This window comes from Trametes versicolor (assembly GCF_000271585.1).
Source record: "Trametes versicolor FP-101664 SS1 unplaced genomic scaffold TRAVEscaffold_15, whole genome shotgun sequence".
Lineage (NCBI taxonomy): Eukaryota > Fungi > Basidiomycota > Agaricomycetes > Polyporales > Polyporaceae > Trametes > Trametes versicolor.
The window spans coordinates 29,094-53,348 of record NW_007360335.1 but is presented as its reverse complement, the minus strand read 5'-3'; the positions used below and the strand labels follow the sequence as shown (position 1 = coordinate 53,348).

The 24,255-nt window shown below is 57.5% G+C and overlaps 8 protein-coding genes across 8 annotated transcripts in view; 1 reads left to right on the top strand and 7 right to left on the bottom strand.

Annotated features, from left to right (window-relative positions):
* TRAVEDRAFT_40757 (uncharacterized protein) overlaps positions 1-434 on the bottom strand; it is a gene marked incomplete at both ends in the record, with an annotated part of 1,176 nt that extends 742 nt beyond the window's left edge. Inside the window, one exon of the mRNA XM_008046832.1 lies at positions 129-434. Within this exon, the coding sequence (XP_008045023.1) occupies positions 129-434 (306 nt within the window). The remainder of the gene's footprint in view (positions 1-128) is intronic.
* A 372-nt stretch (positions 435-806) lies between these two features.
* Positions 807-2,925, bottom strand: TRAVEDRAFT_75424 (UDP-Glycosyltransferase/glycogen phosphorylase; the record flags this gene model as incomplete). The annotated part of the gene is made up of 11 exons (XM_008046855.1): positions 807-1,119; positions 1,173-1,243; positions 1,302-1,421; positions 1,479-1,565; positions 1,623-1,857; positions 1,915-1,964; positions 2,023-2,103; positions 2,172-2,369; positions 2,427-2,601; positions 2,655-2,814; positions 2,874-2,925. The coding sequence occupies 11 exons, from the start codon at positions 2,923-2,925 to the stop codon at positions 807-809; spliced, it is 1,542 nt and encodes a 513-aa protein (XP_008045046.1).
* A 460-nt stretch (positions 2,926-3,385) lies between these two features.
* TRAVEDRAFT_75423 (UDP-Glycosyltransferase/glycogen phosphorylase) lies at positions 3,386-5,779 on the bottom strand (the record flags this gene model as incomplete). Its single annotated transcript, XM_008046854.1, has 12 exons — positions 3,386-3,535; positions 3,613-3,954; positions 4,022-4,092; positions 4,154-4,273; positions 4,333-4,419; positions 4,476-4,710; positions 4,774-4,823; positions 4,880-4,960; positions 5,019-5,213; positions 5,275-5,449; positions 5,508-5,667; positions 5,728-5,779. The coding sequence occupies 11 exons, from the start codon at positions 5,777-5,779 to the stop codon at positions 3,642-3,644; spliced, it is 1,539 nt and encodes a 512-aa protein (XP_008045045.1). The 3' UTR covers positions 3,386-3,535; positions 3,613-3,641.
* Positions 5,780-6,488: 709 nt separating this feature from the next.
* TRAVEDRAFT_53915 (UDP-Glycosyltransferase/glycogen phosphorylase) lies at positions 6,489-8,586 on the bottom strand (the record flags this gene model as incomplete). The annotated part of the gene is made up of 11 exons (XM_008046853.1): positions 6,489-6,804; positions 6,861-6,931; positions 6,994-7,113; positions 7,173-7,259; positions 7,321-7,540; positions 7,635-7,651; positions 7,709-7,789; positions 7,844-8,023; positions 8,094-8,268; positions 8,323-8,479; positions 8,550-8,586. The coding sequence occupies 11 exons, from the start codon at positions 8,584-8,586 to the stop codon at positions 6,489-6,491; spliced, it is 1,461 nt and encodes a 486-aa protein (XP_008045044.1).
* Positions 8,587-9,320: 734 nt separating this feature from the next.
* On the bottom strand, positions 9,321-10,966 carry TRAVEDRAFT_175640 (UDP-Glycosyltransferase/glycogen phosphorylase). The gene is made up of 7 exons (XM_008046852.1): positions 10,799-10,966; positions 10,621-10,701; positions 10,239-10,557; positions 10,092-10,178; positions 9,919-10,038; positions 9,775-9,845; positions 9,321-9,719 (listed from the first exon to the last, which is right to left on the bottom strand). The coding sequence occupies exons 1-7, from the start codon at positions 10,813-10,815 to the stop codon at positions 9,392-9,394; spliced, it is 1,023 nt and encodes a 340-aa protein (XP_008045043.1). The 5' UTR covers positions 10,816-10,966; the 3' UTR covers positions 9,321-9,391.
* A 5,645-nt stretch (positions 10,967-16,611) lies between these two features.
* On the bottom strand, positions 16,612-17,669 carry TRAVEDRAFT_24672 (uncharacterized protein; the record flags this gene model as incomplete). Its single annotated transcript, XM_008046795.1, has 4 exons — positions 16,612-16,779; positions 16,849-17,011; positions 17,068-17,225; positions 17,640-17,669. The coding sequence occupies 4 exons, from the start codon at positions 17,667-17,669 to the stop codon at positions 16,612-16,614; spliced, it is 519 nt and encodes a 172-aa protein (XP_008044986.1).
* A 2,131-nt stretch (positions 17,670-19,800) lies between these two features.
* Positions 19,801-21,043, bottom strand: TRAVEDRAFT_24671 (uncharacterized protein; the record flags this gene model as incomplete). Its single annotated transcript, XM_008046794.1, has 5 exons — positions 19,801-19,861; positions 19,917-20,010; positions 20,071-20,425; positions 20,495-20,657; positions 20,727-21,043. 5 exons carry the CDS (start codon positions 21,041-21,043, stop codon positions 19,801-19,803), a joined length of 990 nt encoding a protein of 329 aa, XP_008044985.1.
* A 2,405-nt stretch (positions 21,044-23,448) lies between these two features.
* On the top strand, positions 23,449-24,063 carry TRAVEDRAFT_53912 (uncharacterized protein; the record flags this gene model as incomplete). Its single annotated transcript, XM_008046851.1, has 2 exons — positions 23,449-23,665; positions 23,732-24,063. The coding sequence occupies 2 exons, from the start codon at positions 23,449-23,451 to the stop codon at positions 24,061-24,063; spliced, it is 549 nt and encodes a 182-aa protein (XP_008045042.1).
* Between the last annotated feature and the right edge of the window lie 192 nt (positions 24,064-24,255).

The following is a 24,255-nucleotide window of genomic DNA, read 5'->3' as shown; positions in this document are numbered from 1 at the left end:
TGTGTTCCTCGTCGTACCATTTGTTGAAATCCGTCTTCCGCCCCCGGCTTCACCTCGAGCTCCACTACGCTTGGGTATGGCCCGGGCTTGAGCGGATCATACGCGGCGCCGTATGAGGAGGGGTAGACGGGCTCGCGGAGTGCGTACGTGCGGCGGTCGAGGAGCGCAAGACGTGGGATGAGGGCTTTCTCGCGTTCGGAGCGTGTGGTTGCCAGATTGGCGTAAGGAGGATCGGAGATGATCGAGGTGGAGGACAGGTCGTAGAGCGCGCCGTATGTCGGACGCTCACCGTCGGCAGCGACCCAGCGCGACCAAGACTCAAATCCCGGGATGGGGATGCGCAGAGGTACGTGCTCGTTGTCGTACCAGTCGTTGTACTCGTTCTCTGAGACGGCGGGGCCGGGCTCTGAGTATACGAAGAGGATACCGGGCATGGTGGAGTAGCGAGAGGTGCGTCGTTGAGGAGGGGCGGGTGTGGAGCGAAGGGAGCCCGCTTTATAGGCTCGCGCGATCCTGTGGGTGATCATCCCGCGCGCAAGTTCTCAGACCGAAAGCTGGGGCCCGGTATCCCTGAACATGGCCTTTGTAATGCTGTGAATGCACTCTCCCCACGACCGCCGGTTCGATGTGTCCCTGGTGCGGCGGGCCGGCCGGGAAATGGCCCAATGGTGGTATACAGCTGCGGAACAATCACAGGACGGGGTGCCGATCGCGATGCGGCAAAAAAGAACCGCGGCCTGTATATTCATAGATATGCCATGTTTGAAGCCATGCAAAGTTGCTGCATCGAGATACTGACATGTTCCTCAAATACCCTCCAGAAGCTGACGCACATCGCGCCGCGCAACCCCGTCCTCCTTCCAGGCGCCTTCCAGGGTTGCCTTCAGCGTTTGCAACCTCGTGCGTTTCTCCTCGCCATCCTTCCCGAACGCGCGGTCGAGCACGTCGGTGAACTCAGCTTTGACTGCGTCGAGAGTCCCGCTCGGGGTCCTGCCTGTGCGACATATTGGGCCTAGCCCGCTGCCGTGCCGGACCTCCACGAGCTCGTAGGCGACGTCGATGTTGGCGGAGAGATGTACGGCGTTCATGGGTTGATCCACGACGATCGGCCACACGATCCTGCGGGATGATGGTCAGTCCGAGTGGTTCGCGAAACAGGCAGAGTGCAGTACATCGGGACACCGGCGAGGATGCACTCTAGCACGGAGTTGTGTCCTCCGTGCGTGAGACACCATCCGACCGCCTAGGAAAGCACTGTCAACCTGGGTTCGCGCGAAGAGCATGGATGATAGATTGCGTACAGGATGGTCGAGCACCGCTTGCTGCGGGATCCAATCGGCCGAGAACGCGCCGTAGTATTCCACAAGTTTTCGTCGGGTTTCGGGAAGCAGCATCATAGCGGCGGAAGGGTGGGTTATCACCTAGACAGACAGCGATTGAGGTGGGCCGCTCGGGGAGTGGTGTCATTTTCCACGTACGACTGGGATGTGCTTCGCCATGAGGACATCGAGGACTGCATCGAGCTTCGCAGGATCCGAGGGCCAGAGCATTGATCCGAAGGACACCTATATGAGCTTCTGTCAGCAGCACATGTAAGTCACGTCCGCCGAAAAATAACATACGTAGATTACGGACTTCGCGCCGTGTATGGCAAGCTGATTGTCCAAGAATTTGGCCACACCTTCTGAAGTCGCGTCAGAAGATGCGGAGTCCCCGGTGTTGTTGGATGGGACGAGAGGGCCTGCATAACAGACCGGCCGCGATGTCTGCGCGAACCAGTCGCGCAGAGCGGTGGTCGCCTTCGGGTTATAATCTGCTGCATCGAATGTGATCACACCGTCTGTATTCTCTAACTTCCTGAAGGTGCGCAAGAGATGAGCTGGTTGCTGCTTGCGGCGAAGTTATGACACTTACCGGCCGATGTGCGCGAAGATGCCGCTCACAAAATTCGGTAGTATAGGCATCTGTGATCGTGTTTGATAAAAAGCACCGCAAACGTCGACGCCTAAATGTCAAACGTACCGCTTGCGGGTGGCACTCGTAATCGTATAGCGGTGGGAGACACGGGCTGGTCAAAACCTTCCCCTTCGGTGTCCACAGCAACTGAAAAAACCCATCGTGTCAATATCCTCATAACTGGCCAGAACGTTGACCTGATGGACATGACGTACATCGTATGCAGCCTCGCCGAAGGTAATACCCTCTCGAGAAACCATGTCCTCTATCATGGGTATCAAGTTCTGACGATGCAACACGAGAGCCCAGCTAGTGGTCACGGGGAGCCAGGAGAACAGCTTCAACGGGCGAGGTAGATTCCAAGTGTGGCGCTGCTCATGGAACGTGTCGAATACTAGACAGGTAGCAAATATCTATGTTCCTCTCAACATCTAAAATGAAAACGCGGCAGAGCTGTCATGATGACTTACGTCTAGGACTATGGCGTCTGGGGGAGACGCAGAAAGCTTCCATTTTGAATCGACCCCGTTGATCGAGGAGCAGGCGACCTCACGGCCACTCAGCAGCTCTCCCCAGAGAGACATGAACGATTGGTCAATCACTTCAGGATCATGCGGAACATTGCCCTGTTCGAGCACGACAAATCTAGATACATGTAAGTGCATGCATCGTTATACTGGGAGACATGACTTGATCACCTGAGGCCGGAGAGACGAGGGTCTTGCGCGCCCATGTCGAAGTCGCGTGCAACTTCCGCCTTGATACGCTCGTAAAGCGACGCGGCCACGAAGAATGTGACGGTGACGGACTCCAGCTGTACAAGACGTGCGGCGAGCGTGCACATGGGACGTGTGTGCCCTGCAACATGCCTATAATCAACCAATTGTGCCTGAATGTGAGCGACGATCGAGACGTACCCCATATGTGCACAGGGAAGAGGAGGATGTGCTTCGATTCCGGGGCGTTCATGTTTTAGTCTTGGAGAGAGCTGAAGTTGCGGTGTGGTGGCTGTTGATAGACGGCGTCGAGAGTGACGCCTTATATACGTCTTGAAGGATGACGCTCGTTATCAATCGGCGCTGGGGCTTCGCTTCGGTAGCCGGTTTGAAGTAACGCGATATCCTATTCAAATTCACTATGTCATCAAATTGATAAGACTTCTCGCAAACATCACAAATAGCCTTTCACGCTCGAGATATTGCGTCGACTATTCTCGTGAAGCGGTCCGCAGATAGTGGGCATCGCCAGAAGAAAGCGGTACGCTGCGGCATCGGGCCTGGGCGGTGTGCGTAATGCGTTCTCCCAGCAACACCGCCCGAACCCGCTGTGAGGCCAGGAGGAGGCTCGTGTCACCGTGGCGTCAATCGGGCCCAAGAAACAACATGAAACATCGCTTTAGTAGCCCGTCACGGCGGAGAATAGAACGCCTGAAAGTGATACAACTTTGTTCACCCATGTCGGAACGTGCAAGGAAGCAGGTTGAGCACTCCGACAAAGGGGCGTACAGACCGCGGAATGGCGTAGGGTGAGCAAGAAGCGCTCGTGTATAGACGGGGCTCTCGAGGAGTTCGGGGTGCGTCTGGGTGCTCGTCAGCACCGTGTTGGGACCATTTGCGACAGGGCTCTCGCCCAGAAGCACAAGTTATATCCGCATACCTTCATTGCGGGGTGCCTTGATACGCACCTCAAATGCGCTCTAGAAGCTGGAGCACATCGCGCCGCGCGGCCCCGTCCTCCTTCCACGCACCCTCCAGGGTTGTTTTGCGCGCCTTCAGTCTCGCGCGTTTCTCCTCACCATCTTTGCCGAACGCGCGGTCGAGCACGTCTCCGATCTCAGCCTTGACGGCGTTGATAGATCCGTTCGGGGTCTTTCCCGTGCGGTAAATCGTGCTGAGCCCACTGCCATGGCGCACCTCCACAAGCTCGTAGGCGACGTCGAGGTTGTCGACGAGGTGCACGGCGTTTGGAGGCTGGTCCATGACGATCGGCCAAACGATCCTGTGGCGCGTCGATAGTCCGAGTCAGCCGGAGTAATGAATGCGTGTGGGAACAATAAGCAACGCACATGGGAACGCCCGCCAGAACGCACTCTAGCACGGAGTTGTGCCCACCGTGCGTCAGGCACCATCCGACAGCCTGCATTAGCGCGGCTAGTGTGAGGCTATGCGCGGTAGTGTATGGAGGATCGAATATTTACTGGGTGATTGAGGACTGCTTGCTGGGGAATCCAGTCGGCGCAGAACGCGCTTTCGTATTCCGCCAGTTTTCGCCGGGTGTCGTCTAGCAGCCGCGTTGAGGCAGGGGGCTGGCTCATTACCTATATAGTTCATAAGCGGGCGAGTCGTCTGAAGAGCCATTGAATTTGTATCCACGTACTATCGGTATACGCCTGGACATGAGAACGTCGAGGACAGCGTCGAGCTTTGCGGGATCGGACGGCCAGAGCATAGATCCGAACGAGACCTGGGATAAGCTCTGTAAGTGACACATGCAAACTATGTAAAGCTTCAACTACTCACATACACAACGGAGTTCTTGCCGCCGCGAGCAAGCATATCGTCGAGGAATTTGGTAGCCGGCTCTGAAGTCGTGTCGGGCGACGAGCAGCCCTGACCGGCGCTGGGCGGGACGAGAGGTCCGGCATAACAGAACGGACGCGATGTCTGCCCGAACCAATCGCGCATTGCAGTGGTTGCCGTAGGATGGTAGTCAGCTGCGTCGAACGTGATCGCGCCGTCTGTGTTCTCCAATATCCTGCATACATGCGGCGTGTCAGTGCTTCGTCCTGTAGTTGGGAGGTGTGCGGCCGAAGCTTGCCAGCCAGTTTGGACGAACAGGCTCCCGGAATACTTCGGTGGGAGAGGCATCTACCATGTTATCAGTTGGGATATATATGTTCGACGCAAAGTGTGAGCTCGCGTACCGCTTGCGGATGCAATTCGTAGTCATAGAGCGGCGGGAGGCACGGCGTCGTTATGACTTTGCCTTTCGGCGTCCACATTAGCTATGCATCGGAGAGTTAGTTGATTCTCAGTCTGATGTCTAGAACAGACGCAACGTACATCATGAGCAGCGTCGTCGAATGTCATACTCTCGCGAGCGACCATAGCTTCCGCGATGGGTATCATGTTCTGCTGCCACAGCACGAGGGCGCAGCTGGTCGTGACGGGGAGCCAAGAGTAGATCTTCAAGGGGCGCGGCAACGTCCAGCTCCGACGCTGCTCGTAGAACGTCCTGAACAGACCTGCACCGAATATCTGTCAGTCGTATAAGTCAGCCTTGAACGGTCGTGTAGCGGAGATGACAGCGGGAGCTTACGTCGATTACTATGACGTCTGGGGGCGACGTCGAGAGCTCCCACTGGAATTCGGTCCCGTTCATCGACGTGTAAGTGATGGCGCGGCCATCGAGAAGCGCGCTCCAAACAGACATGAACGACTGTTCGAGCACCTCGGGGTCGAACGGGTTATCGCCCTGCTCGATCACGACGAACCTGAACGATACCAATCAGCTTCAGTCACCGCTCCCTACGAGGCGGATGAGTGACTTACCGGATGTTTGCTAGGCGGGCATGCTGCACATCCGTCTCGACGTCGCGCGCTATCTCGGCCTTGACGCGTTCGAAGAGCTTCGCGGCCACGAAGAACGTGACTGTGATAGACCCGAGTTGGACGAGGCGAGCGGCGAGTGTGCTCATGGGACGCGTGTGGCCTGCGAACCGCCGCGAGGTCAACTGCTTGGCCGGCCACGTCGACGAGCTGTGATACGTACCCCACACGTGCACGGGGAACAGGATGATGTGCTTTGGTCCCAGGACGTTCATTGTGTACAGGATGCGACAGTTGATGTCGAGAAGGCTGAGTGACTATACGGGGTGGTCCAGGTCGGCATCTTTTATACGGAGGGTTCCTATTCGAGCCGCCGCCCGTGTTTGAGGCAAAGGAGGTCCTGAGTCCAGCTAGGCTAGGAGGCTAGTGGCACCGTATCGTTGCTCGCGTCCCGAGGGGCAACATGAAACTCTGTCTTGGCACGGTGGTCAGGGGTAGAGCGCCCATGGGTGCACTAACTCTCCCCATCCCGTTCGGAACGGAGGCCAGACGTCGTCCGGAGAACGGTGGCACCGGACGGCGTTTGCCACCACAAGGATTAGCAGATCCTGTAGATCAACCAGGATTGACGTACGGCGGCACTTGGCGTAATGTTAAGCGTGCGAGCGGCTTCACACACGGAACGGCTGGTCAAGACGCCGCCGATCTGAGCTAGCGTTCACGAGCGCGATAGACAGACCGAAAAGGATTAGTACATCTCAACTTTGAAGCTTGACCAGGTACCTGTCTCGCCGCGACCTCAACGGGAAATGCGCGTACATCAAGTCCGGTTGCCGTACATGTCGGAGCCTCTCCGCCGCGTGCTACACGGTACCCTCATGCTAAACGCCACGGCTCAGCTTTAGCATCACGGAGACTGTCAGATCCGGTCGACGCACCTTTGCACGCAAGCCATTTCCACCTCCACGCTTCGTACCGCCCGCTTCACACAAGACCATCCAAAAACTCCTCCACATCGCCAACGGCCGACCCGCCCTCCTCCCAAGACCCCCGGATCGCCTGCCTCAGCGCCCCCAGCCGGGCGCGCTTCTGCGCGCCGTCAGCGCCATACGCGCGCGCGAGGACGGCGCGCGCCTCTGCCTGCACCGCGTCGATCGTCCCGAGCGGGGTCTGTCCGGAGCGGGGGATGGGTGCGAGCCCGCTGCCGTGGCGAACTTCGAGCAGCTCGTATGCGGTGTTTAGGATTGTGGTTAGGTAGAGGGCGTTGACGGGCTGGTCGACGACGATCGGCCAGAGGATCCTGCGGAAGACGGTCAGCTGGTGTCCGTGGAGAGCGACGTGCGCGCCTGTGCGTACATGGGTACGCCGGCGAGGATACACTCGAGCACGGAGTTGTGTCCGCCGTGAGTGAGGCACCAGCCCGTCGCCTAGTACGAGAGAGAGAAGCATTGAGACAACTTTGAAGGAGAGTTTAGACACGGAAGCGTACTTCATGGTTGAGGACCGCTTGCTGCGGGACCCAGTCCGCGACAAACGCCTTGTCGTATGCCGCAAGCGTCGCCTTCGTGTCGTCGAGCATCGCGGCGAAGGGACTGGGGCGAGCGAGGACCTAGGTTTTGCAGCGCCTCAGTACGGTCCCAGGGCGACGTCGACGTGCTGGAAACGTACGAATGGGATGTTCCGCTCGATGAGGACGCTCAGGACAGCGTGGAACTTGGCTGGATCCGACGGCCAGAAAAGCGATCCGAAGGAGATCTGCGCCGTCCCGTGACCGTAAGCTAGCAGCCACAGGGAAATGGATCTAGATGCTGCCCACATAGACGACGCATCGCTCCCCGCGAGATTCGAGCTGGGTATCCAAGAACGCCAGGACGCCGTCGCGATCCTGTTCTTCTGCGCGTCGCATCGCGACTAAGGGTCCGGCGAAGTACACCCGCCTCGAGGTCTCGGAAAACCAGTCCCGGACGGCGGCCGTGGCCTCTGGGTGGTACCCTGCCGCGTCAAACGTGATGACACCGTCCGTTTCTTGCAGCCCCCTGTGCGACGCGCGTTAGTAACGAAGGCCGCGCATAGGGGAAGGCCGGAAGAGATTCGCACCGCGCCATTCGGATGAATATCTGTCCAGAAAACCATGGCGGAACGTCGAGCTGTGTCAAAGCACGCGGCGTTCAGCAGAGGTCCGTCCCAGAGAGCGCGATACATACCCCCTGCGGACCAATCTCATGGTCGTACATATCCGGCATACAAGGACTCTCCAGCAGCCTGCCCGTGGGCGCCCACATCAGCTGCAAACCATCTAATCAGCATGAGAATCGCATGTCACGCGTGTGCGTACGGACCTTGTGCGCCTCGTCGTCGAACGAGGTCCCGTGCAGCGCGGCGGCAGCTTCTGCCTCGGGAACGAGGTCTTTGCGGAAGAGCGTGAGGAGGCTGTCGGTGGAGATCGGGACCCAGGTGTATATCTTGTAGGCTGCGTCCTTGGACTTGCGCAATGCGTTGAAGGGCTCGACTGCGAACAGCTGCGAGTCTTCTCAGCGGCTATGCTGGTGGAAGAGACGGTCTGTCGGATATATAGTGGATTTTACGCACATCTAGGATGAGGGCTGTGGGCGGCGTACTTCGAAAGTCCAGGCAGTGTAACGTGCCGTCCAGCGACTGCGTGGTCGCAGAGACGCCTTCTAGAAGACTGTTCCAGGTCGCGAGGAAGTTTTGTAGGTACTCTGCTGTGTTCATCGGATCGACGCCTTGTTCGATGGGCAGAAATCTGAGACGGAGATTAGCAAAGCGTTCGACATGATGCACAGAGCGGGATAAGCACCTGAGTCGAGCAGCGGCATCTGCCTCGTCTGCGGCGAAGTCGCGCGCGGCCTCTGCCTTGATGCCGTCGAGTAGCTTAGTGGCGACGATGAAGGTGACGGTCATGCGCCGCAGCTTGACGATGCGGGCAGCAAGAATGGCGAGTGGACGTGCATGTCCTGCAGATCGACGTCGGTGATCGACTATCAGTATACATCACGCGTAAATATTCATACTACAAAGACATACCATAGAGATGAACTGGGCAGACAACAATATGCTTCATCGTGGTCGTAGAGACAATACGTATAAGTGCGGGCGCCATCAGATCGAGGTTACTTATATTGCGCGCATGGCCAGCGCCACGGCCATGACAGTGCCGTAGCTAAGTGCGGCGTAACCCCGAGCTTCCGCTGCCACATCATGCCGCTCGTACTGTATTGAAAAGCCATGACGACGGATATCGACCGCTGTATGGACCCTGTCTGGCGTAGTCGACGAAGTTCTGAGCGAATCAGTGAGCGACGCGGGCCTCATGGCATCTGCGAGCGGCTAGAAAGCGTATTTGACGCTGTGCTAGTGAATGCCTGTAGTTCAGAATATCACGTACTCACAAATGCGCCGAGGCTCTACAGGACATCCATTCTTGATGATATCTCTATGTGGATGCTGCAACGCTCAGAAGGCTGTCAGTGTGTGGCCATTTACTTCATCATAAGATGTCTCCGAGCGTGTACCGGGCCCAGCGGTAGCGGAGAGCTAATCGAGAGGTACTCGCAAGTGATATGGATAGTGGTCAATACTGAGATGTCGTGAGGCTGGAGATCGTCCATAAAGCGTTGGAGGAGAACAACGCAAGCCTGCGTCGAGTAGACGCTCGGCCATACGTCAATGGGCGCCTATTGGGCTCACCTTCCTCGGGCTCCTCGGACATGTCTCGCTGAAATCGCTTCGCATGGGCTTCGGGGCGCAAGCGTCGCGGTACTTATGACGGCTCTTGTAGCTTCTATTTTCTGGCTTCATTTCGTCTATGCTCTCTAGATTCTAGCGCTTCTCTAATTACACTCCGACTCGTTCTCTACGGGAGTCGCTCACAAACTGTCCAAGAACGCCTCCACGCCCCTCCTTGCCACGCCCCCCTCCCCCTCCCCCCACGCCTCCCGCAACTCCCCCCTCAGCTCCCCCAGCCTCGCCCGCACCTCCTCGCCCTCCCCGCGCTCGCTCCCGAACGCGCGCCCAAGCACCCCCCTGAGCTCCATTTGCACGGCGTCGAGCGTGCCCGCTGGGGCGACGCCCGTCTCGTGGATGGGCCCGAGCCCGACGCCATTGCGGATTTCGAGGAGCTCGTAGGCGATGCGGAGCGTGCGGGAGAGGTGGATCGCGTTTGTGGATTGGTCGGCGTCGATTGGCCAGAGGATCCTGGGGGTGCGGAGGTTAGCGGGATGTGGGGGGAGAGGTGGAGGGAGGGACGGACATGGGAACGTTTGCGTCTATGCACTCGAGTACGGAGTTGTGCCCTGCGTGTGTCAGGCACCAGCCGGTCGCCTATATGCGCGCATATAGAGAGGTTAAGCGTCGTACATGAGCCAGAGGGGAGAGTGGGGGAGGTGGGACGTACGGCGTGCTTGAGGACGGCCTCTTGCGGGACCCAGTCCGCGAGGAGGGCGTTCCCAGACGCATTCAGCCTGCTCTTTGTCTCGTCCGAGATCGCGGAGAACGGGCTCGCGCAGCTCATTACCTGCATATCGTCCGTCAGACGCAAGCGCGCGAGGGACGTAGGAGGCAGCGTACGAAGGGAATGTCAGCCTCGACGACCACGTCGAGCACCGTCTGCAGCTTCGCCGGGTCCGACGGCCAGAACATCGACCCAAACGAGATCTAACGCATACATCAGCATCCAACCTCGCGCCGCACAGCCTCTCCACTCTCTGCTCTTACCATCAGGACACTCCGCTCCCCGCGTGCCCGCAGCTGCCCATCCAAGAACGCCTGCACCTCCTGTGCGGCAGGCGTAGCTGGGGCCCCGGGCCCGCGCGAGATGAGCGGGCCCGCATACACGGCGGGGTGCGCGCCGAACTGCGCGCGCAGGGCGGCCGCCGCCTCGGGGTGGTACGCATCTGCGTCCATTGTGAGTGCGCCGTCGGCGGCGCGTAGCACGCTGTCATGTCTCGTGTAGGTAAGAGGGCGCGGGTAAAAGGGGGACGTACGAGGGCACTTGGATGAGCACTCTCCCGCAGAACTCGGGCAGGAAGGGCGCCTGCGCGGGGTAACACGGTGAGCCACCGCGCGCGGAGACGAGAGGGAGGGGAGGGAGACGTACATCTTGAGGATGCAGCTCGTGGTCGTATATCGGCGGCAGGTACGCGCAGCGCAGAACCCGCCCTTGCACGCCCACCAGGATCTGTGTTCCGCTTATCAGCTTCTGCCTCTCTCTCCCCCCTATCGCCGAACCCCTGCCGGAGAAACCCCAAGGAGAAGGAGAAGGGGGAGTTACGCACCTGGTGCGCAGCGACATCAACAGACACGCCCGTGCGCGCGGCGAGCGCCTCCGCCTCGGGCGCGCGGTCCTCCGCGAACCACGCGCCGATGCAGTTCGTCGCGATCGGCAGCCACACGTGCAGCGCGAACGCGGGTTGGTTCTCTGTGCGAGCCTGGGTCTGAGCGCGGGAAGTGTGGATGGCGCGGAAGCCGGCGATCATGAACATCTGGAAATCGAGTCAGTCCGAGGGCCAAGAAGGCGAGACAGAAGGGAGAGGGAAGGGGAAGAGAGGGGGAAAGGGGAAGGGAGAGAGGGAGAGAGGGGCATACATCGACGACGGCCGCGGCGAGCGGCGCGGTGCGCAGTTCGACGGAGGACATGTGCGGGACGAGCGCGCCGTTGGGGCTGAGGGAGACGGAGTGTGCGGCGAGCGTGGATCCTGCGCTGAGGGACGCCCATGCGGCGAGGAAGGAGGCTTCGTACACGGACCCGTCGATCGGGTGTGCGTCGTGCTCGAGCGGGATGAACCTGGCGCCGGGATTACGACACCGCGCGCGTCAGTGTGGATAGTGTGGATACGGATGGGGATAACCCGGGGGGCGTACCGGACGCGCGCGAGGAGGTGCGCCTCCCCAGGGAGGAAGTCCGCGGCGAGCTCGGCGGCGGCGCGCTCGAGCAGCTTCGTGCCGACGAAGAGCGTGACGGAGACGGGGCGCAGCCGCACGAAGCGCGCGGCGAGCGTGCACATCGGGCGTGTGTGGCCTGTGGAACGGGAGCGTGAGCAGATGGTAGCAGTGCGTGGAGGTAGGAATCGGGAGGAGCTGGACGTACCCCACATGTTCATGGGGAGGAAGAGGATGTGTTTGAGGGACTCCATGCTTTGCGGGTGGGATGCGAGGAGATCGTCGAAAGATTAGCGTTTGCGTGGCCGGGGCAGACCTGGAGGTGTTATATCCAAATCGACGACCACTGCAGACGCTGGCGTTGATGTACGTATTCCGAGACCGGTTATCAACTCCACCGCCGCCACAGCAGTATTGATGATACTGGGGTGCTGTTAGGTCGCCCGCGTCAAGGTTCCAGTGTCCGGTCGGACGCCGCGTATTGTGTCGCTCGAAGCGATGCTATACTGGGAGGATTGCGGGTATCTCATAACGCATATATCGAAGCAAGCATTGCATCTACCAGTGTTGAGATGGGCAAAAGGGCTGCTCGAAGGCCATGCGGGGAGAATGCGGGTACGCCTAACTGCCTGATGCGAGCCATCGTGCCACCGCAGGCCTCACCCAGAGGGCCTCAGGGCACAGAAGGCTCTCTGCGACTCTTCCATAGTGGTTGTTCCGATCGGACAACAACCGTGCCCTCGAGGCTCCCTCTGCCAAGCACGCGGGCGACGAGGGCGGCTCATCGGGCGGGCAACGTGCGTATTGTGTTCGATATGGCCGGCAAGCCCGCGAGAAGGTGTGTTGGATGCACGGTGTGCCTCGGGGGCCGTACGCTGGCCGGTCGGGGCTCCGTACCTCTGCTAGCATGTAGAACCTACACCACCTCGGCCGAGATTAGCGGACAGCCTGAGACAGAACCTCGGGGAGCTCACCGGGCATAGCTTTGAGGGGCAGCCAAGAAGACCGGAAGGTACACAATCCTGATGATACCGATATTCAATGTGCAGCTCGAGCGCGGATATCCTGACAGTTCCATTGGATTCAGAGTCAAGACACGTTGAAGGAACAAATGGCGGGAGCGAAGCAACTCTAGGCAACTGCGCCCGGCGTGTGCTGGCGTGTAGGCGCGGTGGCGTGGGAAAGAGAGCCGCGTGGCTTCGCTAGCGTTTGCGTGATTCACTCTCGTCTGCTCTTTCTCTCTTTATGCCACATCTGTGGCGACGCTAGACTACAACGCTACGACGCTACGATTCTCTCGACGCTCCGCTGGGTTGCTGGTTTTCTTGTGAACTCGCATTTTACGAAGTAGGACGCGACTATCGCGACTCGGATGGCACGAGAGGTGGAACGGCAAGCCACCCGACTGCACAATCTCAAAACACGAGATGCAAGGCAGATCTTAGTGAGTTCAAGAGCTTGTGTATCGTTATTTTTCAATCTGCGCAGCTTTAGACATTCGGCATACTCGCCTTCGTGCTCAACAGCATAATGTTATTACGAGCACACCCATAGTAGCCCGTCGTGACGCCGTTAAACACGGGTGGGCTGTACTCGGGCCTCTGTAAGTCATGTTCAATTTCTTTACTTAGGCCACCATCCGTGAACCTCCTGTCTAAATCTGTGCCGGGCGCATCAATCACACCGAGGAGCATGCACGTCGATATCATCTTGGGCTGTTCCTTGACTGCGGCCGATTAACTTGGACCAACTGCAACTCTGATTCGACGTGGATTTCTGGCTCCTGTAGATCACATTCAGCACACCGGACACTCGAACGACGTCTAAATTGGCTGCCTATGCTACGATACTGCTCCCAACCCTGCGTACGATGTGGACTACGGCCTATTCAGTCGATTATTGAACACAGGTCCCTGCAGTGTGTGGCCTATCAGCTTCTTGATGCACACCTTCGCCAGGTCAGACCCGTCATGCCTTCATCGTCGTGGGATCCTCCTGCCCACGCCCATATGAAAACATCCCGTTGTTGGCCCATATGCCACGCGCCCTACACTACGTCCGTTCAGCTTGATCATCCCGACCGCTGATGAATCACCCGCTCCACCTTTCCCCAAGCACAGGCATCATGTGTACGCCCGCAGCACGGATCAATGTGATTCTTTGCTTCTCACTCAGGCTTCGTCCTGCGGGACGTTCTTCCGCGGAAGATGCAGGCGACACCCTCCTGGGCTCGACGCACCTCGTCTCAAATGAGCACGTCCGGTATGAACGCTCACGCCTTTTCCTTCCACGCGCCAACGAGCCTCACATTGTATCTTCGCAGACGTCGGGGTGTTTACAGGCAGCGGAGATGGTTGTGCCGACTTCCGGACTGCATGTGGAGGCTGTCCGTTCTATTCACTCGTGCGCCCAGACCCGCGTTTGGATGGAGACGAGCGTGGCTACTGCGCCGCGAGGTGGACGAGATGCAGAGCCTTTTGGGGTCGGCTAGACGGTTGGAGGAGGGACGCGAGTAGCGTGGTCCGCCAAATGGCCGATGTTGAGGTGCGTTCGCGCGCTAGATCATCGCTCATCTTCGGTGTTTGATCACGAAGTGCTTCAGCTGCGCGCGCGTACGTACCTGCAACATCTCCCAGAATTCCTGCGTCGCTTACGATCTTTAAGAGGTACGACAAGCTCTTAGATAGTATGGTCGTGGCAGGTGTGGTCGGTGCGCACAGAGCCAAAGCGTTCGGAACAACTGCGCGATGGGGTGGGTCGCCGGCTACAGAGGACTGGTATGCTGTATGACGGAGCGATGTTTGAGTTCTCACTGCGGACTATACTGTAGCCCGGCGTGGGGTAGATGTTGATCGTTGCGGTGCGCACATCATCTGTCCGCCTCCGGTGTGGGTTCCCGCCGTGCACCCGTACGGCGTGGGTCTCGCGCATACTTCGGGCGCTGGAATTCGCAATATATCCTGTCGGATTGAGTGATTCTTCCTCGGGATGTCCGTGCCGAACCTTCAATGGTAGCATGACATGCCTCCGTAACATGCGGCAGCCTGCTGATGTCTGATACTACTTACACGCAGCTTGAGCGCACCATCGCGGGCGTCTCCATGTGTGCCTGCTTCGAATCCACTGGCCTGGTGGCCTGGAGGCTGGCGACCGCTGACAGTATCTCCGGCAGGGTCCTTTTTGCGATCGACCCCGTCATCGCCCCGAATACGGTCCAACTTTCCGCTAGCACTGGCGTCGTGTACGAGCTGGAGCTGCAGCGTTACGGAGACCGGTTCGACGTGTTGCGCCGGATGGACGTACGTTGAATGGGATGCTCGACGGACTTATGGAGCTGCTGTGTACAGGCGTGATGCCTGTCGGAACCGGGTTTGCGAGGAGAGGAAGCGGGGGAGTGAGTGAGTGAGTGAGTGAGGTTTATTTCGTCGTCAGTGCATCCCGTACATCCTCCAAACAGTCGGAGTTACAATGCTACACATACTAGGTAACTATTGTACCCTACTGTTCGTACGAAATTCGACGTCCTCGGGTCGCTACTCCAACGTTGCACCTTGTCCCAGTCTCTCCCGACGCCTTCGTTAACTGTCCATCCATAGTCTGTTGATTAGAACCAGCTCAATCTGTGGCTTTTATTCCCTTGCGAGAACAAGCAGGCGTCGTTAAACCTCGGAAGGCCGACATTACCTGGGCTAAAACCTGGGTAAAAATTGTAAAAACCCCAGGAGCCACGACACGCTCCCGCATGTCATGACATAACTCGCCCAGGCCCCAGAGAGCACATGTCCCATCTCAGGACTACTACCAAGACAGTGCGATGGGCATAGGGTACCAGCTGCGCGCCCTCGTCGTCAAACCCATCCGGGAAAATCCGACAAGGGAGGGATGGCGGCGCAGTTCTCTGCGCACATGAAAGCCACCGCCACGCAGTCAGGTCCCAGAGGACCAGTCCGCAGTGTTCCATCGTGTAACGATCCGCATATGTGATGTGGAGGTTTGAATGAGCACACCGATGGCCGAGTCACAGTTGTGCACTCGAGCCCGCCCGGCGCGCACTCGGTCCTAGTAGGAAAACGGATACGGTCATATTGCACGCCGTACCGCCATAGGACAGAGACCACTGCCGTAGCCATAAACGTACAGTGACATAGAGAGGAGGGTCTTGCGGCCAGCGGCCAGCGACGTAGCTCGGTGCGGTACCCCTATACACGCTACATCCAAACTCCTTGAAATCATTCCAACCCGTGAAAGGCTCTGCAGTCCGTTATGACATCGTCTGATAACCTGAAAGGCAGGTATGCGATAGAACGGGGTGGTAAGAGTCCTTCTGGGCGGTATGCATACGGAGCGGACCGTGTAGGTAGTGGAGATGGCGCAGCACCGGCGTACGGCGGGAGCAGATTCTCGGCAGTCGTACTGGTAATCCGTCGAGGGACAGATACAACCACTCATTGACATTTTCATCCCGGCGTAGGCCAAGGAACGCACAGCGAGTGAGTGGCTCACGAGCGCAAGAGATGCGTTGCCGTGAATACCCCTATCCGCGCTACATCCAGACTCTTCGCAGTCAATCCACCCTGTAGACCGCGCTTCAGGGCCCTAGCACACCGTTCGACAACCTCAAGGGCTGGAATACGGCGGCATGGGTTATCTGAAGGTCTCAACAGGAGGAAGGAGAGAATGCGGCAGTGGGGGAATGGAGGGAGGTCAGAGGGTATGGAGGAGATTGCCGTAGAGGCATCTCGATATCGTATCTCACGATCTCTGGTGACATTGGCTCTCTTTTCGCGTGCACTCCGACATGAACCCGCGAGTCGCTTTCGAGGACTAGCCTCTGGCTCTGACGTAAAAACAAATCTGATGAAATCTAGATTGAAATAGAGTGTGCTCAAGTCGAAGCGTGGCTCGATAGAAGAGAAAGTCGATACGTAAATACGATGAGAGTGGATAATACATAGGAATCAGCGCCGCCGTAGATGAAACCTGGCGATACGACCACACATACATTATCCCGTAAAGCTCAAAAGCCTCATATTGTCGCCGAAGCAATGAGCATTCTGCCGCGGTGACTGCACGGGTGCGGGGCCCAGCATTGAGAAACTGTGCTGCGAAGCAGGTGAAGGCAGCCGTACCTGAAATCCGTGTTTAATGCTAGAAGCGTTGACGTTTAGAGTATTCACCATCAGTGGGGCCCGCACACAAACCCTATCACTCAGTTAGAAGATCCTGAATCTGGGCTGTGCATTGCATGCTTACGACCGAGCTCCGGATCCTCCATCAGCGATGGCGACGGCCTCTCAGGAAGCTTCGGGAGTAAACCTCTGTTGGACGTCGAAGTACAATCTGGATTCTGAGGGTCGAGCTTTGCGTCTAGGCGAGTCTGTATTGAAAGCAGAGCGGTTGGGTCAGTACACTAGCTCAGTAAGCTAAAGAACGAGTTGCAGCGTACAAAGGTTTGCTTGTTGAAGGCAACGAGTCGTCGTGTGACGGAAGCGAACTTGCGGTCCAGCCGCTTCATGCGCTTCCCACAGCACCACAGATGGGCCGCTGAGTACCGGCCCCACCCACCCTTCTTGACGAGGACTGCGAGAGCGTTCGCCTCCTTCTCTATGCTGGGATAGTCATGGTCAGTGATGTGTGATCACCCAAGAAAAGAGACGACACGAACCCTTCCCATTCCGCACGCCAGTTAGGGACAGTAGACTCCGCGTCTGGAGCGATGTCTGCATCCCATTTAGGCCAGTTCTGGTATAGTAGCCGGCGTGTGGATTTGAGAGAGACGTGGAGCTCCTGCATGCGTATGGCGGGGCTGCGCAATGCGGGCCACTAGAGCATATAGAACCATCTGATGAAAACGTCGGCAAGCGGAATTACTGCGAGCGCCGCTCCCAAAATTGCGAGGGTAGTCGTGAGGTCCAGTATCGTCATGTATGTCCAGCAGAGAAACTTGGGGGAGAGGGAGGGCGTGAGGGGACAAAAGGTGTTGAGGGGACGGACTTGGTCCAACGGAGGGCGCCAACGGAAGGTGAAGTCTCGAGTTGCAGGAGATGCTCCCTCGAGGACGGAGTTACGAGTGTCAGTATATACATGGGGATGTCCGGCAACTGCCTTGGTAAGGCGATGCGTTCTGTGCCTTTCTTGAAGGCGCAGCTGCCTATACCTTCGTCGGCGCCGGCTCTGCCCAAACGCTCAAGCAGCCGCCCAGCTGCCTTGTTCACGCTGCCTGCTCCGACCACGTACTTTGTCCATTGCGGAAGCGTCACGAGCCATCGCGACACCGGTGCGTCGATATTTACAGCCTCAGTGCTGCTCCCGGGGCAGGCAAATGTGAAGGCTAGTCGCAACCGTGGTCAAACTGTTTTGTATTTTGACGATCGCGACGACATGCAAGCATGTCGATGTCATATAGGCCGCAGACGAGACTCGGAACGCGTGTACCGCACGCCGCCCTCCTGATGAGAGATTATGAGAACCTGATATGAACGGGGCGGATTGAGTGATCGTAGGAAATATATGTAGCAGAGCGAACTCACCGATGTACTCTTACTACAGTGATTATATAGAGGCGGACCAAGAGCGGGAGGACGCTGGGTCAGAACTTAGGGATTTCGTCAGAAGAACCTTATAACGAAACACTGCCTTACATGCCGTGTTGTGATATTGTATGACGAAGATGCGATCGCTGGTGATGCGAGGTCAGCTGCGATGAAGACGCCCATTTGTGATAGACCATGAGGTTGCAGGCAACGAGTCGGTATGCGGGACTGTTCTGCATCGACAGCAGCTGGTGTCAGCCAGGCCGGCTTCTGAAGGACGAGCGCTTGCGCATTGCTTCGCCCGGTGCCTATCATGGAGGCTTGAAAAGAAGCGGAGAGATATTGGCGAAATATAATGTACGCTCACTGGGACACGATCAACGCCAGTACTCTGGTCGCAGCATATTGAATAAGAGAGCGTTGTCTCGGACAGTCAAAGCGTTCGGCGGTGATTCCCGGGCCTGACGGACTTGTACTAGAATTATTTCGGCGGTGCATATTCATAAAAGAGGCCGTGCGCTATTCATATTGCGGCGTATCGCAGGATCTATGTTACAGAATTAGTACACTTATCAACACGAGCGAATATACTCTCACATTCATGGACGCACCCAGCCCATAGATCCAGATTGAACGTACTGCCGGTGTTCGGCGCGGCGCATGCGATGCAATCCAAGACCTCAGCAACCTGGTGAGGACCGCAGTGTCGGCTCGGGGTAGGGTCTGGAGTACATCGCACTGCATTGCAGGCGACCAAAGAACGTCATAGGACCCGAACATGTTCGCTAGTGAGATGTGATCAGCTCCTGTGCCACGGCAGAAGCATGATGTGGGCGGTTTCAGACGAAGATTAGCATGTCAGATTGTCAGCAGAAATAGAAGCTGGCATCGTGGAAGCGTAGCGGAACACGCAAGGCTCACCGCTCTCGATGAAAAACGCACTCTGACGCATACTCTTGTTACCGGTGCCCATGTTATCAGGGAACGAGTGAAACCAGCATGTTGGTCGCACCTTTTTTGCGGCTCACAGAAGGTGTTTGACCCGGGCTCTCTGGCAAGCGTTGGGACTGGAACACGGCGACATCCTGTCATTGTTCAGCCGACCTTTGACACATTTTTGGGGTGCGTTTCCCATCGAGGATACATGCACTGTCCATAACCCCTGACCAGGCCTGCGGCGGGACTATACCCATAGCCGGTTCGAATGCACTTGCTACCGCCGACAATGAATGAGCGCTGCGGGAGAAACTCGCATCAGCGCATACACGAAGATACTTGTAATACTCACTACAGATGGAAGCTCATCTCGTCGATGCACTCGCCCGGCTAGACAACGACTGACGACTCGGAGATCCCGACAGACCTGAATATGCTGCCGGTGAATATGCTACCGGCGTGGCAGTGCGAAAGCTACGCGTGTATGGAAAGCGATCAGGTGAACTCGCCCATTGGGAGCCGCAGGATCTTCGAAAGATAAGTAGGGTCGCGCTTGTACAGAGAGAGAGCGGAGGACGACGGTTTGGTATGGCAAGACTTCAGATGACGGCGGCTGGTAAGGGCGTGTCGCCCCGCTAAGTGCAGGTGCGGTGGCGTGAGAAACTCAGTAAACCAGTGCCTGGCTGCAGGACTCTTCTTGGAGGGCAACACCGACTTTTAAACTGACCTATGACGGTGACTCTTGTGCTATTCATCTCGCGTGGATAACGATAGCGCTCGTGCAACGCTTCCAATTCGTAACATGTCGCTCGATCCGAATCTCCATACAATACTTCGATAACAAAGAAAATAGAGCACAGGACAGTACCGGGACATGGCGACGAACGTAAGTTCGCGCGACAACCGCATATACATCCCCTGTGTGTGCCTCAGAGGCCCTCCGGCGGTATACTATGCATGACATCGGTATTAAAACTCGCGACGCTGTCACTGCAACGATGCCACTATGAAGCACTGCGCGACAAACAAAAACACGAAGGCGTACCGATGATTCTCCGACCTTCCCAGCACTGGTCGGAAGTCGAACACGGGAGTCTCACTGGCACCCGATCTGCCATTGGAGTCCAAGTGTCGCGATCCTGCTGACTGGTTAGATCATCCGGAAGTCGAGTGAAATCGTGTGGGATAACGTTTCTCACCAAGCTCTACATCAGCTGGCGGTGTTGCTAATTTTCCCCTCAAACTCGGTGACGATAGGCTGTACCGTAATGCAGCGGGTGTGCCCGAATCTGTCGGATATGGTGCAGCTAGGGGGTTACGGTGTGTCTCTGATGGAGCGCGGCTTGCAGAGGCGGTTCTGCAGAAGAATTGAAATAATGTCGATAGTGCGTTCTTGAAATCCATGCTCCATGAAGTGCCCGTGGTAGCGGCAGGTAGTCCGTCAAGTGTCGTGCTGCCGAGAAGTGGGCTTGACTCTGGACCCTCTTGCGAGGCAGGCACGCCATTTTGTTTCGGCTTACTGCGGTGATCGTGGCGAATCGGCACCAAAGGGGTCTACATAGAAACACCCGCAGCGCGATCAGCAGGTAAACGACGCGAGACAGTAAGAAATTGTAGGCATACGAATACGTCTTGATTCAAAGTTTCGAGTTCCTTCGTAACGTCCGCAAACTCCTTGTTAAGCCGCTTCACGTCCGATCTCCAGAACCGCAGATGTTTGACAGAATACCGCGCCCAGCCACCGCCTTTGACGAGAATTTCAAGGTCGTTGGTGTTCTGTCTCAAACTGAAATGTGTTCCGATCGTCAATTCGGTGCGATCATATGAGCCTTAAAAATAGTTGAGTGGCACGCACATCTTCCATCGCGTTTTCGAGGTTTGCTTGGGTACTGGTCCGAGGTCGACTTCAAGTTCTACGTCCCTGGCTAAATCTGGTAGCGGTCCCGGGTCGGCGGCGCCTTCGAGTTCGTCGTTCCAGTCAGGCTTGTTCCTACACAGCAGCTCGCGCGTAGACTCCATGGAGTCGTGGAGGTCTCCCATCCGCGTGGAGGGGCTCCTGAACTGGGGAAAGAACATGCAGAACCATCCGATGAGGACATCGGGGAGCGGGATCAGGGCCAGCGCCAAAGCCCAGATGGCGATGGTGGTTCCGATGTCGAGCATCATCGTCATGTTGGGAAGTGTTTCTCGAGCGGATGATGGGTGCGGCAAAAGGGTGAGAGCGTGGTCGACGGTGGAAGAGAGAGGATGCGCTTATACGGAGCTGCACAACTGCAGAATAGGTGAGCGCGGCGCGAAGTCACGAATCTTGAACGTATTGAGAATAAGGCACATATGGAAGGGGGGGTCTGTTAATCATGAACACCCCGGGTTTGCCCTGTATTTATTCTTCCACAGCGTTAAACGGCCTCACAAGATGCACGCTATTGGCGCCTGCAGGTCTTTCTACGAACGTTATCAGCGCGACAAAGGCAATACGAGACGCCTGAAGGCGAGAACTTCAGAGCCTACCTGACCGCTTTACGCCTCATCTCCATCCAAGCTATTCTGGACGATGTCACCGATCGAATATTCGGGCGGCCTTCTGTGTCCTCCGACGCTGCCACAAGTCCACCCCGGGCGCCCAGAGAGCCGTTCCAGAAGCTTGGTCACGCAGTCTGTTAGAAGGTAGCTCACTACGATATCGTAAAGTGCAGCGCAACACAGCGCCACTAGTACGTCCACATTCGCAGAGATGAGCCTCTGCAAGGAGAGGACGTCCACCACGGGGCCGCCGGGCTCGGAGATCCTAGTACATCGGCACTTTGATAACTGACAGGAGCTCGGGACCGGAGATGGCGGTAAACCGACTCCCGCCCTACCCAGTGATGGAAGAAGATTCACAGCGTTACGGGAGCTAGCTTGTTGTGAAATGCGTTTCGTAGTACGGATATACGCCGTGTCTGCTCGCAAACATATTAGTCGCCAGCAGTATACTCGTAAGATGCATAAAGAAGAAACAAACTTGCCAGCTTCGCGGGGTGTCCGTTACGACGGCGCGGTTTCGGAGCGTCGTCTGCGCTGGGCTGACACGATGCGAATTAACAACGCACATGTATATAAATCAGAGAGTGGGAGAGAATAGCTCGAGAATCGGCGGAGCGTACCGATTTTTGAACGGGTTCTTCGGACAGATACGACGCCCGCTTGCGATACAGCCTCCTCAAATGCAGTCCTGTACGGCACTGACGCTGACGAGCAAGGAAGCGCGCCGCTGTAAACGCCATTCGAGTGCCGTAAAGGGCGGTACAACTCGAGGCCACGTCGTCCACATCCTGAGAGCCTACCTGACGCGATACGAGTACGTCCACCACGAGTCCGCTGGATCCGGGATTTTGACACAGGCACCCCAAAATTCGACACGTGCTCGGGACTGGTATCGGGGGAGGAACTGTCTCGTAAGTGCAACGACGGACGCGTTGCGCACCATGGATGCACGCGGTATCTGTGTGCAAAGTCCTGAGCTGCTATACCCTTATGAAGTAGAGGCAGACGTACTTGATAGCCCCGCGAGGGTGTGCATTGGTTGAGTGAATTTGAGGGTCTCTACGGGACTCGCGGGGCTTCGGCTGGCCATCGGTGGCGGACAAGTCCCTGCGACAGCGTCAACGTGCACAACTTTGACAGCGGGGGAAAATGGCAACGGCCTTATATCCCGCGGGAATATCCCGTTTCTCGAACGAGCTTTGGAGAAACCACGGCAAGGGCATCGAACACGTCTTGACTGGGAGGGGCGGGTCTATCGAGGCGGCCGTATCGCAAGAAGTAGCGATGAGTAGGGCTCCAGACTCTCCGACAGACAAACGGCGTAGAACTGGTTGCGACATCGGTATCAGTATCACTGGCCTGAGAATTCTTATACTGGATTGCTCGGACTCACCTGAGAGTGTCTGTCCTCGGACTGTACGCAGTCTTTGAGAATCTCCACTCCGGCAAGTTGGTTGCGCGCAGAGTTGTGCGTACCGGTGAATGTGGAACCGCGAGGGTCCGTTCTTCAGTTATGTCTCTAGTCCTCGAGGCTCAGACATGTAGTACAGACCTCAGGAAAGATGTCCGTTGCATGTAGACGTCCCATTCTTCAAAGTCGTGGAGTGAAAACGAGAGAGCGATGAAGTTATGAACGTTTGAACATCGAATCGGGGCCGAAGCGCCCGATGAGTACGGCCATGGTGGCGTGGGAATGCGCGACGCGTCTGTGGCTGACGACTCTGCGCGGACAATCGCCTCCCCTTCCTTGCTCTATCTCCTGGAGCCCGCTTTGGACCTTTTGCTGGCCATGCACGATAGCACGCGTCGTCTGCCCTTCTCGCCAGCCGCGCCCTGCGTGATATCTCAGAGGAAATGAGCGTGGGCGCGCGGGCTGAGCCTCTAGCTGCGCGGAGATTTGCTGCGTGGCGGGAGGAGGGACTGCGAGTGGGCCTTTGTCCGATGCTTGTGCTGGGGACCTGGGACAATGGCGGTTGTTGGGAGGCCCGGGGTGTGGGTATATAAGGCCCTGCTTCACATTCTGTCAACTGCACTTTCTCTCCGAGTTTGCGATGGCGTCTCGACCATCCACTGTTAATGATCCTGCGACAGCCAGCGCCGCCGACACCGACATTCTCATGACTACCGCCCAAGACCCCAGCCCCGCCCGCGCAGAACCCGCGCAGCCTCAGAAGCAAGCGCCTCGCGTGCGCGCCGTGCACGCGCGCAACCTGGACACGATCTCCGGCGCGGAGGAGCTCATGGCGTCCGTCGCGTGCGCCATCGACGGTCCGTCCCTTTCTCTCCGTGATATTTGTAGAAGTAAGAGGGATGCTGACAGGGTGAGGGATGCAGCGCACAGGGAGATATACGAGCACGGGACCGCGAAGGAGCTGCACGGGGACATCAACCCGAACTCGATCCTCATCTTCGACCACCCGCCTCGCCCCGCCCCTAACTCGACTCATGGAAGCGCGGAAGGGTCGGACAAGGAAGGGGAGACAAAGGGAGACGACGCACCGTGGGACTCGCCATACGGCCCCTCCGCGGGCGCGATGGTGTACTGGGAGCCGCCGATCTCGCTCGCGACGCTGCGTCTGGTGGGCAACCCGGACAAGCCGCAGCCGCCGCCCGCGTGGAAGAGCGCGCGGTACCAGTACGTGATGCCGCCGTGGGACGCGGGGTGATGCGTCTAGTTGATGGACGTCGCGCGAGGGAGGGATTGGAGGGGGTGTGTGGTGTCGTGTAAGATGGACGTGGTGATGCGGGCCGTGTGCGGGCAGATCTTGAACTTTGTAGTCGCCAATTAGTGGGGAGCTTATGCGCGTTATTGGGTTGTAGATTGTCGTATGATCTTGTCTATTCTACGTGGAGCCTTT

Coding starts and splice junctions, on each gene's coding strand:
- TRAVEDRAFT_175640 (XM_008046852.1), bottom strand. Junction 9,846..9,918: donor AGGCCGTCCTCAAGCACGCC/GTACGTCCCACC, acceptor GCGCGCATATAG/GCGACCGGCTGGTGCCTGAC. Junction 9,720..9,774: donor ATAGACGCAAACGTTCCCAT/GTCCGTCCCTCC, acceptor CCGCACCCCCAG/GATCCTCTGGCCAATCGACG.